Source organism: Corylus avellana, chromosome ca1, assembly GCF_901000735.1.
Source record: "Corylus avellana chromosome ca1, CavTom2PMs-1.0".
NCBI classification, from domain to species: domain Eukaryota; kingdom Viridiplantae; phylum Streptophyta; class Magnoliopsida; order Fagales; family Betulaceae; genus Corylus; species Corylus avellana.
Genome location: NC_081541.1, coordinates 22,378,338 through 22,396,079, shown reverse-complemented (window position 1 = coordinate 22,396,079; position 17,742 = coordinate 22,378,338). Strand labels below are relative to the sequence as shown.

At 38.4% G+C, this 17,742-nt stretch overlaps 1 protein-coding gene across 1 annotated transcript; it reads left to right on the top strand.

The window, feature by feature from the left end:
• The first annotated feature begins 11,808 nt into the window (after positions 1 to 11,808).
• LOC132167999 (uncharacterized) lies at positions 11,809 to 17,073 on the top strand. The gene is made up of 5 exons (XM_059579056.1): positions 11,809 to 11,963; positions 13,323 to 13,753; positions 13,844 to 13,946; positions 15,988 to 16,430; positions 16,534 to 17,073. The coding sequence occupies exons 2-5, from the start codon at positions 13,325 to 13,327 to the stop codon at positions 16,756 to 16,758; spliced, it is 1,200 nt and encodes a 399-aa protein (XP_059435039.1). The 5' UTR covers positions 11,809 to 11,963; positions 13,323 to 13,324; the 3' UTR covers positions 16,759 to 17,073.
• The last annotated feature ends 669 nt before the right edge of the window (positions 17,074 to 17,742 follow it).

Here is a 17,742-nt window from a genome sequence, read left to right as displayed (position 1 = left end):
CTACTTTGTCAAGGACTTCTAAAGCCTATAAATAAACCCTTAAGCCTCTAGAATAGATATACTTTGTAAGGAGACGAATAGGAGCTCTTCAAGTTCAAGTCTCGGGTTTATTTTTTTCCTTTATTTTATTTTATTTTATGAAGATGTTTAACATCAATTTTATGTGTAGCTAATTTAATTAGTAGGGCTTGATTGAAGCCCTAGTTATGTTTAGTTAATATTTCAATATTGGCGCCTTTGTAATGATCTTGTTGTGCTATTTAACTTGATTAACACCTACTTGCATGAATTTCTCATATGTGTGTGCCTGATCAACATATGCATGTGGTATGGACTAGTTAGTTAAATCAATTTGGATGGCCGAGGCCTGGGTTTACTAGAAGTAACAAAAGAATCCACACTGCGATTCTTGGGTTAATCAACATGGGGAACCGGGAGTATACGCCCATGCCCTAGGCCTCATGTGTTTGTCGATTTCCATAGAGTATATGCTTTCCTAAGGAACAACTTAGTATACACCATGCTCAATCCCTTAGAAAAGAAAAGAGTTAGAGTATACGCCATGCCTAACTCGTTGCTTAGGGAAATTTATAGCTTAAGGAGTATATGCCATGCCTTTAGGTTGACAAACATTAGATATGCATAACATGATCAAAGCATTGGCATATTGTTATATTATCTAAGTATGATTAGTGGTGGATATCAAAGCCCTGCCTTTACCTTTTCATTTATCTTTAGATCTTTTTATTTCCTTTTCACAATATCAATTCAGGGACAAGTTGATATTTTTAATTAATTCTAAATAAAATCACAATCTCCGTGGGATCAACCTCGTACTTGCTGCACTATTCTATTATTTTGATCTTGTGCACTTGCGAGTTAAAACGTACTAAATATTATCTATTAATTTAGGTAGTATCTAGCACAACAAGTGTTTGGCACCGTTGCCTAGGATGGTTTGATTTTGTTTGAAATTATTTTCCTTAATTTATTTTTGTTTTAAATTTTTCTGTTTTTATTGTCTTTTCTGCAGTTTCTGTACCTCTAGAGGTGCGATCGATCGCCCAGCCAGGGCGATCGAGCGCGCCAGTATGATCGAACGCACCTCACAGTGCGATCGATCGCACATCCAGAGCGCGGCACAGTACTGCGATAATTATAGATCTGATTTTTTTTCTTTTGTTTTATGCAGGGTCAGTTGAGTCTGCATCTTCGTAAGTTTTATTTTTAATTTTGTTTTTATTTTCCCTTTTAATTTTAACTTCTTTTGTTATTTTATTTTCACACATGTGGGGCAGCATTCCGACACCCCATGGACCATGTTCTTTATGCCACGACCCTTATCACCATGTTAGAGAATGTCTTATAATGAGACAAATTTCTAACAAATTTAATGGGCATAAGAACACATTGTACTCTAGACCGGGCTATTTTGATCCAACATGGAGCCAACAGTCAAATCTCTCATGGAAAGCTCAAGCTCCCGGAATTCATGCTCAACAATCTCATGGACTGCAACATCACTCATATCAGCAAGTCTATGATCATGCATATTCCTCTCAATCAGCTCCACAACAGCAATGTCAGGCTAAACCACCTTCTCTTATAGATATGGTAAATACATTGATTAAGACTACACAGCAAGCATCTAAGGAGATGAAAACCTACTTCAAACCGAAAGGCAATAGTCTCAAAGAAGAAGAAGCATATCAAGAGGAGACATCTTCCACCCACTGGCCTCCACAGTACCAAGAAGAGGAGCCATCTCCCATATATGATCATTTGGACTCTTCTCCACATCAACAATATCAAAAAGAACCACCTCCTCCAAAAAGGTCTGCCTTACAAGAAGCAGTTGCTGCCTTAGAAAAACAGTGTGCTGACTTTACAAAACATACAACAGCTCTTCTTAGCCACATGGAGGAAAGAGAGCAATCAATTGAATGGATGGAGACCCACCTCAAGCAAAAATCAGATACACTCAAAGAAGAAGAAGAAGAAGAAGAAGAAGAAGAGTGTCAAAGTCAATTGGTGGCCAATCCTAATAAGCATTACATGGAGGAAGAGTGCACCTACTATCAAGCGCAAGCTGTCACACTGAGAAGTGAAGAGGTGGTTGGAAATCAATTGGAAGAGGGAAAAGAGGAGCAAACCGAAGATCCACAAGAGCCACATCAGGAAAAAGAAGAGAGCACTGAGATTTTTTCACCATTAGCTCTTATTTCAGAAACACCAAGAGGCCAAGAGAGAAGTCTGTTAGAGCTACCACATGAGCAATTTGAGGACATCAATATAGACAAGCTCCCAGAGTTTTCTTCTTACTTTATTCAAGTTCATGATTCCCCACCGGATGAGCAATTGTTTGAGAAAACTCAGAGTGGTCCTCCCCGATCTATAGACACTCAGAAGCACCATGCAACAGAAAAGTTTCATTCCCTTTGGTACAAGAGACGGAAAGATTGGTGCTTCAAGTTTAAAGTGCCACAGTCTGGCTGAAGACGTTAAACTTAGCACTCATGGGAGGCACCCCATAGCATGTCCTTTTTATTTTGTTGCTTGTTTTATTTTATTTTTGTTTTTGTTTTCTTTTGTGATTTTAGTGTTTTATTTTACTTTAGGTGTTTTAGTGTTTCAAGTCCCTGGTCCTTTTGTTACATTCTGTTACTGCGATCGAGTGCACCCTGAGTACGATCGAGCGCAGTAACCGACTTTTGGCTGTTGTACATTCTTTTAGTGCTATCGAACGCACCTCCACACATGCATAGCCTTGCGCAAGTGCGATCGAGCGTACCATGCGTGTGATTGAGCGCACGTGGGCAGCATCCCATAGTTATCTTTTTATTTTGTTTTGCTTAAGTGTGTTTTAAGTTAATCTTTTATTTATCTTTAGTTTTGTTACTTGTTTGTGTGTTTTCTTATTTTGCAGGGACAAGTGTGCTTCACTTCAAGTTTAGGGGTGTGCTATGAGCCATGCTTTCCAAAATCATATCGACCATCTCCCAGGTACATTTTTTCCTTTACTTAGACACATTGGAAACATTGTGTCATTTAAGTTTGGGCGTATGGGCACACATGATTGTTCACACACTTTGTCCCAAGTTCAACTTATTTGTTTTGTATGTTTGTTTGTTTATGTTTAATAAATAAATAGATTTTTTTTTTCTTTTTTGCATGTTCATGTTTGCTCTAAAATTTTAAGTTGATCTAAAAGAATTGTGGCTTGAATTCATCAGTGAGCTTAAAAATTTTGAACACATGATCTGATGAGTAAATTTGTTAGTTGATTACTTGATTGAGGACAGTTGAAAAATCGCATGTTTGATCTGATCACACAAGCACATTAGCACATAATCTGTGAGGTATGACATGAGGTCTGATATATGTGTTTTTGTATCTTAGATGAAATTGGATGACTTGTTAGATGGACACTTTGGCATATTTGAGAAAAAAAGAGAGAGAGAGAGAGAGAGAGAGAGAGAGAGAGAGAGAGAGAAAGTATGAAATAAATGATCATTGATGGCTTTTCACTGAGTAACTGGACCTCTTGCCTCAAAACATTGAGTGTTCATGTCAAAAGGTGAAAAATGTTGATTTGCTCAATGTCACGATTAGTTGGTTTTGTAGCATTTTTGACTCGAATTAGTAGGTCCTTAGGGGTGTTTCTACACCTAATGCCCTAAAACCACCTGGTTTGGGAGTCATTGACTTAACACTCGCTACAAGGGTTAATTAGAAAGCTTAAGGGAACCAACATTGCACAACCTGACCAAAAAAAAAAAAAAAAAGAAATATGCCATTGTGCCATTCTAATAGGGATTTCAGTGAATTTTGAGATATGGAGACATTACATATTGGAAAGATTTGGAAGCTTCATAATTTTGTGCTAATTCACTTAACACTGTTTTCAAACTTGTGATGTTTTAGCATGTCCTTTGAAAGTAATTGAATTTTTCAGATTCCAATTCATTGTGAAGATGGAGTTCATCTTTTTAAGCTTGCTAATGAATGAAAATCATGATCTTGAAGTGATGCTTTAATTTTTGGGATAACATGAACTGTGCAAGATGTTTGTGGGTAACATTTCTAGAAAACCCTCATGAGACTTCACTCGTCCACTAGGAAATTCCTAGGGGTTTAAAAGGCTTGTTGCATGCGCTAAATGCAATCATACATCCCCCGAAAGATGGATTTATCTTTTGTTTTCTGTTTTTCCATTCTTGTTTTTAGTTTTGTATTGCTAAGGGACTAGCAATATGTAAGTTTGGGGGTGTGTTAAGTGCCAAAATATTCATATTTTCAGCCCCTTAACTTGCATGTTTTAATCCTTTGGTTTTAGTTAATTAGGTCATTTTAATTCCTTTTTGTGTTTTTCATACTTTTGTAGGCTTTTGGAAGAAAATGAAGTAAATCTGGATGATTTGGGCTCAAAGAGAGAATATGGGAAAAATGGGAGCTCCCTGACACTGCGATCGATCACAAGGTACCTGTGATCGAGCGCAGTACCAAAGAGGACACAGCATGAAGCAGGCCATGAGCGATCGAGCATATAACTAACAGGGATCGATTGCAGAGCTGCGATCGAGCGCACAAGGGGTTGCGATCGATCTCACCCATGCGCAGGAGACACATCAAGTGGTGGCCAGATTGTCATTCTTTCCATATTAGGGTTTTCCAACTCCCAATTGTAATAGGTTTTGAAACCCTATGAAATCCCTAGGTTTACTACTTTGTCAAGGACTTCTAAAGCCTATAAATAGACCCTTAAGCCTCTAGAATAGATATACTTTGTAAGGAGAAGAATAGGAGCTCTTCAAGTTCAAGTCTCGGATTTATTCTTTACCTTTCTTTTATTTTATTTTATGAAGATGTTTAACATAAATTTTATATGTAGCTAATTTAATTGGTAGGGCTTGATTGAAGCCTTAGTTATGTTTAGTTAATATTTCAATATTGGCGCCTTTGTAATGATCTTGTTGTGCTATTTAACTTGATTAACACCTGCTTGCATGAATTTCTCATATGTGTGTGCCTGATCAACATATGCATGTGGTATGGACTAGTTAGTTAAATTAATTTGAATGGCCAAGTACTTGGTTTAATAGGAGTAACAAAAGAATCCACACCGCGATTCTTGGGTTAATCAACATAGGGAACCGGGAGTATACGCCCATGCCCTAGGCCTCATGTGTTTGTCGATTTTCATAGAGTATATGCTTTCCTAAGGAACAACTTAGTATACACCATGCTAAATCCCTTAGAAAAGAAAAGAGTTAGAGTATACGTCATGCCTAACTCGTTGCTTAGGGAAATCTATAGCTTAAGGAGTATATGTCATGCCCTTAGGTTGACAAACATTAGATATACATAACATGATCAAAGCATTGGCATATTGTTATATTATCTAAGTATAATTAGTGGTGGATATCAAAGCCCTGCCTTTACTTTTTCATTTATCTTTAGATCTTTTTATTTCTTTTTCACAATATCAATTCAATGACAAGTTGATATTTTTAATTAATTCTAAATAAAATCACAATCTCTGTGGGATCGACCTCGTACTTGCTGCACTATACTATTGTTTGATCTTGTGCACTTGCGAGTTAAAATGTACTAAATATTATCTATTAATTTAGGTAGTATTTGGCCCAACAACTGCATACAAGACGCCTATCTGTATGTCCCCATATTGGTTGGTCTTTGGGAAAGGATGTCATCTACCAATGGAGTTGGAGCACAAAGCATATTGGACCATTAAGAAGTTCAACTTTGACATGAACCAAGCTGGTGACAAGAGAAAACTGGAACTGAATGAACTAGAGGAATTGCGGCATGATGCTTATAAGAATGCAAAGCTCTACAAGGAAACAACCAAGGCATACCATGACAAGCTATTGGTCAGGAAAGAGTTTCATGAAGGACAAAAGGTATTGATCTAGAATTCAAGATTGAGACTTTTTCCTGGTAAGCTTAAGTCAAGATGGTTTGGCCCCTGTATTGTCACTCAAGTATTCCCTCATGGAGCTGTGGAGGTTTATAGCCCACAGAAAAATCAGTCATTCAAGGTGAATGGACACAAAGTGAAGCCATACAATGAAATGAACTTTGCACCAAGAGATCAAGATTTGGCACTCCAGCCTGTCCAATATGTATCACCACCAAGATGACTTGAGCCACAATTAGTGCAATTCAAGTGCACCTCCCTAAGACAGTGGCACTGACGCTATTGTTGAAAGCGTTTGAGTAGTCCAGGAGCTCAAGAGCATCTATTCAAATTAGTGGTACTATTCTCTATCCTTTGGTTTCCTTTCAATTATGTCAATTTGTTATTTCTGTAGTAATTTTGATTTTGTTTTTCCTTATGTTGGTAATTTATTGTCCAGTTTGCATTTCTTTCAAAAATAAAAAAAAAATAAATAAATAAATAATTGCTTTACATTCTATTAATGTGATCAAGCGCACCTTGCGTGCGTTCGAGCGCACCACCACCACACACGCACAGCGCTGCACAAGTGCGATTGAGCACACCTTACGCACGATCAAGCGAACTCGGGTAGAGGGTCACATGACCTATTTTAGGTCACTTTCCCCATTTCCCCCCACTCTTTCCTCTTGTGCCGTACACAACCACCAGCAACCTACCCTCACTCAACCGATGCCGCACACCACCAACTCACCTCCACCGGCGTTCTCTCACCACCACGGCACCTCCACGTCACCCTCCAGCCAACAATCACTGCCGGTCCGCCACACAACACTCACATCCCATTCCCCCATCAACCATCTCCACCCCAACTCCCACTCTACCCACTCTCATTTTTCCGCAATTTTTTTTGGTGTAAAAGTAATCTGTGGGTGTTTCTCCACACAGAATTGCTTCTGTGGTTGGTTTTCTTTGTTTTGCAAGGGGTTGGGCCATTTTTGCTGTGGTTTTGCAATCTAGCTTGTGACACCGCACACCAAGTGTTTGACAAAATTCATGACCCAAGCTCCACCATGCCTAAAGCTCGCACTTCATCCTCTCGGATCTCTAAAACCCAAGCCATTTCCTCCCCGCCCACTTTTGAGGAGCAGGAACTTCTGTTTGAAGCAACAATGGTGTTTCAGGAGACTAGAAAACAGAAAATAAGAAGTGAGGAGTGAAAACCCCTTTTTATAGTGAGCCTGAGAAGTTGAGAAGTTTGAGAAGATGAAAAGGCATCGGCGCCTTGAAACCCTAGATGACACTTTGGGAACGTGCGCATTAAATGCCGCAGCAGGTGCACCCTATCGCCTGCTAATGATGACGCGCGGTAGCTGAAAAGACAACCATTTTGATGCCGACATGTGGACGCGCACTCAGCCATTTGAATCAACAAGCAAATGATTCGACTGACCCTCGGGTATATCAAACGTCTCGGGAAAGAATTAGCGAGAAAAATCCCACCAAAACCGGGACCCAGAATTAGGGTTTCCCCCTTGGAAGCCTCGGACATATTGTTATCGGGAGTCAGACATTGAGAGACCAATCCATTCTTAGAGAACACAAAATTTTCCGTAGTCATCTAGACCAGGAAATTGGGGGGTAACTATTGGGTTATGGATGAGTCACATAAGGCCCAATGGGCCCAAAGCCCAAAATTCCGTAAATATGCTAGGCTGCCAAGCCCTCGATTGACTTAGCTTGAGGAGGTCTCGGGCTCCCAGTCTGAGACATAACTCATGGGCCAAGATAGTCAAAGGCCGAAGGGCACATTTTTCATTCCACCATGGAGATATAATCATATTATCCAATACTCAGATCATCTATATCAATTAGGATACATATCAGTTAGCATCTAAAGCTACTATAGGTGATCGAGTCCTACTCGGACATTCTGACTTAACATCGTAGAAGCTGCACATCTATTCCGTGATCCTAGGGTACTAGGATCATGGGGTAGTTAACAAACCTCATCCCTTTTTCAAATACCTGCATAGCAGAAATCAAGGGATAAGGCTTCAAAACGTGTGGGAGATCAAACTCCATTCATGCCTATAAATACAAGTCACCTATCAGTGTTAAGGTAATCGCAACTCTTATTATCTTGGCTTTATTGTTGCTCACATCTTTTCTCTCTCAAATCACTGACTTAGGCATCGGAGTATCCCCGCCGGGAGACCATCGGGGACTCTAATCCTATTGTTTGTTCTTGTGTGCAAGGTCGACGCATCCTCGGACATCACTACACTTCCCAGAGATTGTGCCACGTAATTCCTCGGAAAACTGTGCATCAACAGAACAAAACCCATAATCAGTTACACAAAGAAAAACAAAAAAGAACCAAGAATTCTTACCCATTTTCGAAATCAAACAAAAAACCACCAATTGTAAATAAACAGACAAACCTGTAATGAGCACAAGGTATCATAGCAAGACCCAAACCCAAATGAAAATAGCATACTGAAACAAATCCATTTAGGAAATTAAATCACAAATAAATAAAAATCTAATATTACCTTATTCAACTCGGTGGGAATTGCCGGTGGTGGCATGGGTGGCGTTTAGTGGTGGCAACAGTGCTTGGTGGTGGGCAGAGGCCGAAGGTGAGGGGAGAGGAGGAGGAGGAGCAGCCTGCCAAACTCAGAGACCGGTGGTGGTGCGGGAGACGTTCGGCCGGGCGGTGGGCGGCGGCAGTGCTTGGTGGTGGGCGAAGGCCGAACTTGAGTGAGGAGGGAGCAGCGAGGGAGAGGAGGGGAAGGAAAAGAAGATCATAGGTTAAAAAAGATCAGGTTTAGCAGATTGTTCCAAAACGCTAATACTGATGATGCTCTTTGATAAGGGCATGTACATCATCTGGCATGACCACTAAAAATGTCTGGATAATGGATGTGTTGTATCAGCGGGTCCACATTTGCATACGGGACATTGGTTTGGTCTTTGATGTCGGGTATGCAGTGGAAAAGGGTGTCGATGGCTGAGGAACTTCCAAGAGAACCAAACATGGAAGTTGCACCATATTTTTCAGTAGGATTTTTTTGACATGTGCCGAAAATGAAAATTCTTAGAATGGTTTTAATTCTAAGTGTATGTGCTCTTTATGGTGGAGCATGATAAATCTTGTAGAATTACGATTGTTGGTGTAGACAATGTTTTGGAAAACTCTTAGAATGGTTTAATTCTAAGTACAGGTGCTCTTTATGGTGGAGCATGATAATTCTTGTAGAATTATGACTGTTGGTATAGATAGTGTTTTGTACAACATCCTAAGGCGTGGGGATGGGCATCAATCAAGATGCGGACCTGAGGTCTCAGGTGGAGGTTGCGAAATTCAAGTCATGGTGGAGATTGTTACGGCTTGATGGAATTCAAGTCAAGGTGGAGATTGTTGGAATATGCTCTGAATTAATCAAGCCATGAATACCACATGGGTCAAATGGTTGGTGGAGTTTGGCAACCAAAACGTCAAAGGAATAGTGCATGGTTGTTGCACCAACCAAGACATTAAAGGAATATTGCATGGTTGTTGCACCAACCAAGATGTCAAAGGAATATAACATGGTTGTTGCACCAACCAAGACATCAAAGGAATAGTGTATGGTTGTTGCACTAACCATAAACTTTCATGTTTCTCACCAACCCTTCTGCTCCCATAGAAGGAGGGCTGCAGAAGAGAGGAAATTATCTCTGAATCCCTTAGAAAAGATCCCAAAAGAGCTTCTTCAATGTGAGGAAGAGAGAAGAGAGCTAGGGAGGGGATCGATGGGGCAAGAGAGTGAGTGTTTTTGTCCTTTAACTCAATTATCACTTGTATTGAGATTAGCGAGTGAGGCTTTTCTCTGGGGTAAAGTGTATTTGGGTGGTATGAGCATGTACTGTGAGTTTTAAGAATTTGCTCGTAGTAGAACTCTCTTGTTGGTGGATGTAGGCCAGGTTTTGGGACAAACCACATAAACTCTTTGTGTACATGTGTGATTGATGTGTGCTCTCGTGTGTTTTCTTTCCAAACTTGTTTTTCACATAAAGGGCTGGTGAGAAATTGGTTGCCAATTTATTATCAATTTCCTAACAATTATTTCATATGCTCTCTTGATATTGCAGGGTACTGGTGGAAGGCTTGATAATACAGAGAATATGTCATTGTATTATATCTCTAATTCCAGTAGTGTTAAGATACCGAGATATGTATTTCCTTGAGTTTTGGTTTGACAGGAACGAGAAAATCATGTGCTTCATTATGGTTATAAATTTTGTTGCTTATTTGTTTTTTTTTTTTTTTTGAGGAAAAATTTTGTTGCTTATTAAAAGCATGTTTTAAACTGATTCCTAGACAATATGTTTTCACATATCTTGAGTAGATTCTTTTTTCAGCCAACAGCTGTTATCACTGGGAGTTGGTTTGATTTGCTGACAACGGCTGTTATCAAAGGTGGCAACTTATTTTGTACTTGCTGCTTTGATAAAATGCTCCGTCAATTAACGCTATTAATGCTAAAACACCACCCAAAAAAATAAATAAATAAACTTAGGGGGGCCTGATTCTCTTCAGAGAAACTATAACCACGCCAGCTCAGCAAGATGCGGGATTGCGGATGGTTTTCTTTATGATGCGTTGCTACTAACCGTGGTTCAGTTAACCACGCCAGTTCAGCAAGATGAGGATGGTTTTCTGATGCATTGCTACTCCGTTGCAATTGGTATTCATTAAAAAAAAAGAAAAAAAAAAAAGGAAAAATTACAGTTTACTCTCTAAAGTTGATAGCTTTTCAATTCGAATACCAAAATTTCAATTTTTACAATCCACTTCCAAAGTTTCAATTTTTTGCAATTTGACCAATTGTATCCAAAACTTTCCATATTGCCCATAATTTTTATTTTTTTAATTTTTATAAAAAAAAATTTTAAAAAAAATTCGGGGTGGCTTTGGCTATCTGGCCATTTTTGCACCCCCAAATTTGTTTTTTTTTAATAAAATTAAAATAAAATAAAAAATCAGGGGCAATATGGGAATTTTGGGATAATATTGGTCGAATTGAAAAAAATTAGAACTTTGTGAGTGAATTACAAAAATTGAAATTTTAATGTTTGAATTGAAAAGTACTGTCAATTTTAATAAGGTAAACTGTAATTTTTCAAAAAAAATAAATAAATAAAAAACTAATCATTTTTCTGGGTCGTGATTTTCCCAACTGCTCTTTTCTGCCAGACTGCTCGTAGCCTAGCCGTCTCAAGTATACCTACTCAACTGCAGGTTCAATTTTTTTCTCTCTTTCTCTTACACAGCCAAAAGTTTTCTGATTGGGTATTCTTTTGCTTGATGTCATTATTGAGAATTTTAGTTTTAGGTCTTTAATTTTACATATGGGGTTTGATTTATGATTTGTGTTTGAGATGATGTTTTATATTTGTTATATGTACAAAGTGTTGTAAATTTAATGTTAATCAAATTTCCATGCTCTGCTTGCTTTCATGGGATAATTTTTTAATCAAAATTTTGTCTTTATTAAGGTTTGTTGGAAATATATATATATGGAAAAATGCAGTTTATCCTTCCTGAAATTTTAAGAGTTTTTCAATTTTAATTCAAAAGTTCAAAAATTGACAATTTATCCATATAAAATTTTAAAAATTGACAATTTAAACCTTTTGTTTAATTTTTCCGTTAAATTGGATGGAATTTTTTTTAAAAAAGCTTGAGAGTAATAATGTAATTTTATAGATTTTCGTCCATTTTAACGAAAAAATTAAACATATGGTTTAAATTGTCAATTTTTAAAACTTCAGCGAAATAAATTATTAATTTTTAAACTTAGGATTAAAATTAAAAAACTCTTCAAACTTCACGAAACCACAATTTTCCCAAATATATATTTTGGAACAAAAAAACTCATTTCAGATTTCGACTTCCACCGAAAACTTCTCCGAAACCACCAATTTCAGCCAAAAACCACTCGAAACTTTGCAAATCTTCAAAGAGCCGAGTTTCTCCTTGAGATTAACGCACGGGGTAAGCAAACTCTTCACCCAAATCTACTCATGATTTAGTTTTTAGGGTTAGGGTTAGGGTTTGAGATTGTGTGTGTGTTTTTTTTTAAAATTTTTTTTTAAAATCTGTGTTTCCTTCGAATTGCACCACGCCTAGATGATTTTGTTCGTTTGTGGACTTTGTATTGTTGATTAGGTAGGCACAAATTTATCCCCTATGCCCGTTTCAAATTTTGGTTGCCATATTATTGAATTCCTTTTTGTTGGTCGTGGGAACGACAAGAACACACAAAGAACTAGGAAAATAAAATAGATAAAATAGGATTGTTATTACATTTTCTGATGATCCTTTCCATGGCAGTGTAATTAATTGGAGATTAGGGTTTGCTATTTGAGAATCATATTGTGGGAAAGTGACTGTGGTGAATTTATTGCTTCCCCTACTTATTTCTGGCCTAATTGATTGTTACCTAACATTCCCATCCCCTTAGGAAAATTGTATTTCAAAGACATTTGTTCATTTTTAAATTAGCTTTCAAATGATGTTGGTTTCACTTCAATCCAACACTTGAGCCGAAAGTTATGGTCAAAACACTGAGATGTGTGCAAAATGACTCTCAATCCGGGATTGATTCAAATCTGAGTTTTTTCTCCAATTAATGAAATTCCGGTTGGCTATTTTCGTTTATTGATTAGGTTTAATCACATCCAATAGGTCTTCTAGTTTTGGTTGGGTTCAACCCACTCGAGTTAGAGTCCACTCTGAACCTAATGTACAGTTATAAGGTGGATATTTGACAATTTTTTTTTTTTTTTTTGCTTCTGCAACTCCTTTCCAGTGTTCCACTCTTGTCCTTATATATAAACTAGTACTTTACCGTGTTGGTCTTTTTAGTTAATTCTGTTTTGTTTCTATTCACTACAGCTACCTTTTAGTAGAGTTAAGCATTTAGACCTATAAAACATATATAATTTATAATTAGTAATAAAATAACATAAATCGAAAACTAACAATGCACCTATGAGAGTAAATTTAAAATATATTTCATGCACAACATTTTTGTTTAGTTGCTGTTCATTGAGACTTTTTATTTTTGGTTAATTATTGTTAATTTTGTAGGCATGAAAGGCTTTTTGCCTAGGGATGCTTATATGTTTGAATAGACTTGTCTATTTAGGTTTTTGGTTAGGATTTAGAAACATAATCTAAATTTGCAGTATATGCTAGGGCAGCTATATATATATGGTCCGGATTTTTTTTAGAGCTGAATTTTATGGAGTAATTTTTGCTTAATTTTGTATTAGTTTCTTATCATTTAATTTTTTTTTTTAATGATATCCAACTTGTCTTATTCTTTGTTAATTATTGTTAATTTTTTAGGTATGTACACTTTTGAGCCTTCAGATGTTTGTCTTCTCCGAGATTTTGTATACCCATTGGTTCGTCACGAACCAAATTTATTTCCTCATCCATTTGTTCACAAATTACATAATAAAAGTGACTTTCCCATCTATATCGATCTTATCGAAGGTATTTTCCAAGCTTCAGACCAGAAGAAACACTACTTTGTGATGCTAGAAGGGCCTCCAGTTGGTATAGAGAATATGAGATCATACCTAGGAGAAAAAACGTATTGGAGGAAAAGTGACGAATGGGATATTTCTGAATCGGGATATGCATATGGGGGGGCTACTATGTACACATACATAAATAATGAAAGTCCCAGCGGTTGGTATATGACTATATATCACGTAGATCCACAGGAAGTGCTGAAATGTGGTCCGGTTGAATTGGGATTGCATCAAGTTGAGGTATAAATAGTTTGAGTTAATTATTAATAAATCAGATAATTGTTCATTATGGGTATATTTGTAATTAAATTTAATTCTGTCTTTATATAGTTGCAGTGGAAAGCTGTCAAGATTTCTGCAATATGGGTACACTTCCACCCTTTCATTCGGGCGCCCCTATCAATATTGCCACCACCATTATCAGCATCATCAGGTAATAAGGCACCACTGCATTGTTGGCTCGTAAGTGATTGTCTTGCTTCATAGCAACAACTGTATAATGTTTGCAAAAATTGTGGTTCGAAGTTAATTAATCACAGTTTTAAATTCAGCTACTGCATCTAATTCCACTGCTGTTTCCTTCTCTCCCTCATCCTCATTTCTTGATCCCTCCTTATCAGTGTCTCCTCTTTCGATTAATAATGCTGCTCCATTAACTTAAGGTGAATTCTCGGAGAGTTTTATAGGTATAGCTGCTTCATTAATCTGGGTCATGGGCTACTTGAAACCCATTGAGGTATCTCTGGTATGTTCTGAGTGGATAGTATCCTTCTCGGAGGTTACGGCAACTACTGTAGCGCTGATTGCCGCATTCTCCGTGATCATGGGCTGGGTGGTATCCTCGGAAACTACTCCCGCAGGTGTTGTGGAATGATTTTCACCCATTTCGGCCCTGTCTGTGTAGAACCCACCCTGCCTGGGTATCATCGGTCTAGTCCTCCTCAGAGAGCATTGCGCCATTTGTGAAGGTATCGGCCAGGTCTGTACTTGTATAAGGTTGGAAACTCCTTTGGCAGGTGCTTGGAGGTTATCTCTACTCAATGCGGCCATATCTGTTCCTGACCCACACTGCCCAGATGCGTCTGCTGCCCTGGAACTGCCTGCTTCCTCCTCGTCATGCTGTAGAAGACCATCGTTGGGTATTGACAAGTGGGAATTAGCTTGGTTGGAATGGTCGGCGTGTTCTGGTCCAGAAGGCGAATCGCCGGAGCAACACTCCGGCGATCAAAATTGCCGCTTGGGTCCACGCCTGTGGGTGTAAGTTTTCTTGAATCTCATTGTGGGCTGCACCTTGGGTGGATTCTCTGCTGGGTTCCCACTTATTTTGGGCTGCACGTGTACATCCTCAATCTCCCCCATTTGGGCCGCTTCCAGTCTTCCAACAAGCTTCTGACCCAACTTAATATTATCTCCTTGAGTCCCCCATTCCATTATCTGATTATCTTTTCAATACAGCTGTCAATATTTTTCGTAAAAGAAAGCAGCATCTCCATTATGGCCTGATTCTGAATATTAGAAAAAACAGGATTTCCTGGAGCAATTTCAGGGACCTTGTCCTTAGAGCTTTCCAAGGTGGGTATGTCACCGGCAGCCTGTTTTCCCTGCCAAATCAGTCATTTTTTCCGTCGTACCCATAAGCCATGGCCGGAATCCTTCTCCCCATCACCACATCTGCGTATGATCCCTGCTCATGAACCCCCGATGACCCCGCCGGCAGCTTCCCCCTCTTCATCTCTTCCGCTTTACCTGCTGGTTGCTGCTCCGTCTGCGTACCTGCAGACGTTCCGCCTGCTCGTTGTTTGTTGAAATACAACTTCAGTTTCCCTAGTTGGACACGACATGCTTCCCAACCCTCCCCATCACCCCCCTCAGGGATGATCACAAAGCTTCTCCGCCCTCGGTCTCCGTATTCCGATAGCTCCAAGAAGTTTCCATGAGCGTTTTTTCTTCTTTGCATCACATAGACGAAGCAGCCAAATCGGAATGTCCAGCTCTCACGTACTGTAGCATCTTTGGTCAGAAAGTCCCATGCACTCAGCAGCCAAAAGACTGTCGGCCATGCCATAATCACTGCCCGGGACAGTGGACACCCCTTTACTTCTTTCAACTAGTTGAACCCCGCCATTCACATCAGAACGAATCTTAAACGATTTAGTTTCCAAGTAAAAGAATCCCAAATACCCCGTCTACTCTACTACGAGAAAATAATCAGCGGAATACCAAAAATACGTTTCAGAAAAATCCAGTCTCACGCGCTGCCCCACTGGGGAGATGCAAAGAGAGAGAACCTTCCATCGAGTCTTCAGCCGTGTTTCTCCCATTTAGGATTTTTTGTTAGAACAATAATCTAAATTTGCTTGGGTAGTTGTTGACATGGTCTGGATTTTTTCTATGGCTTCATTTTATGGAATAATTTTTGTTTAGTATCCATGAACTTGTCCTTTTTTTAGTTAATTATTGATCATTTTTTTTAGGTATGTACGCATTTGCTCCTTCAGATATTTGTCTTCTTCGAGATTTTTTATACCCCTTGGTTCGTCATGAACGAAATTTGTTTCCTCATCCATTTGTTCACCAATTACACAGTCAAAGCGAATTGCCGCTTGATATAGATGAGGTCAGAAGGAGATTCCAAATTTTGGACCGTCGTTTCTGTGACAAGTATTACTTTGTGATGCCAGAAGAGCCTCCAACGGGTGAAAAGAATGCCATAGAGATTGGAGGAACTAAAATGTTTTGGAAAAAAATTCAGGAAACGTGGACTATCTTTAAACGTGGATATGAATATGGGGATTTTACTATGTATAGATACATACTTGGAGAAAGGGAGACCGATTGGTATATGGCTGTATATCACGCAAATCTTTTGAGAGTACGAACATGTGGCCCAGTTGAATTGGGATTGAATCAAGTTGAGGTATAAATTGTTGACTTAATTATTAATAAATAAGATAATTGTCATTATAGGTATATTTGTAATTACATTTCTTTTCTTTTTTTTTTTTTTTTTTTTGTTATAGTCTTTTTGGGTAGCTATCAAGATTTTTTCAAATGATGCATCTATGTCGGTTTTCAATCCTGTGTCACTCCCTGGACCAGCACCACCAGGTATTGAGTCACCACCACCACCACTACCACCGTTGTCACCAACAGCATCAACAGGCAATAAGCGCAACTATCACCACCCACCAGCACCATCAGGTAATAGACGCAATAAGCGCAACTGCTATTGTCCACGAGCATAATCAAGCAACAAGGCACCACTATTTTCAGTTCATTATTGTTAATTTTGTATACAAGAAAGGCTTTGTGCATAGAGATGCTTTTAAGTGCGAACTTTTATTGGGAGTGATTCTCGTGTAGTAGTTTTTGTTAGATTATAAAAACAAAGATGTTCAATTTGCACCTAGTTTCTGTTTAGTTGCTAGACGTTGGGATTTTTTTTGTTTTTGTTTTCGGTTAATTATTGTTAATTTTGTAGGCAAGGCTTTCTATGCCTAGAGATGTTTATAAGTTTGAATAGTTTTGTCCATTTAGAACCATAATCTTAATTTGCAATCTATGCTAGGGTAGCTATATATTTGGTCCAGATTTTTTCTTGGGCTGAATTTTATGAGTAATTTTTGTTTAATATTATCTCAGTTGCCTATCATTTAATTTTTGTTTAATGATATTCATGAACTTGTCTTATTCTTGGTTAATTACTGTTAATTGTTTAGGTATTTACACTTTTGTGGCTTCAGATATTTGCCTTCTCCCATATTTTGTATACCCCTTGGTTTGGCATGAATCAAATTTATTCTCGCCCATTTGTTCACCAATAACATGATCAATGTCACACCCATTTATTAACTTTTTCACAAGCACTAACCCTGTTTTTGAAAATGATTTACTGGGTGTCCTTGATCCGATCATCTCTGGTAGTGATAATTCCTTGCTTTGGTTCCATCCCTGAAGAACCCGAGATATTCCAAGCTATCCATGTTAGGCCCCAATAACCCCCTGGCCTTGATGGCATGAATGGTTTATTTTATAAGACCTACTGGTTGGTGGTGAAGAAGAATGTCATCCACTTTGTCCATGCTTTTTTTTTAGAGATGGTTACCTTCTTAAGGAGATGATATACTTATCATTCCCAAAATTCCTAACCCTTCGAGACTTACCCAGTATACACCTATAGGCCTCACAAACTTCAATTACAAAACCATCTCCAACATCCTTGCAAATAG

Coding starts and splice junctions, on each gene's coding strand:
- LOC132167999 (XM_059579056.1), top strand. CDS start 13,325: ATGTACACTTTTGAGCCTTCAGATGTTTGTCTTCTCCGAGATTTTGTA. Junction 13,947..15,987: donor ACCATTATCAGCATCATCAG/GTAATAAGGCAC, acceptor CATTTTTTTTAG/GTATGTACGCATTTGCTCCT. Junction 16,431..16,533: donor TGGGATTGAATCAAGTTGAG/GTATAAATTGTT, acceptor TTTTTGTTATAG/TCTTTTTGGGTAGCTATCAA.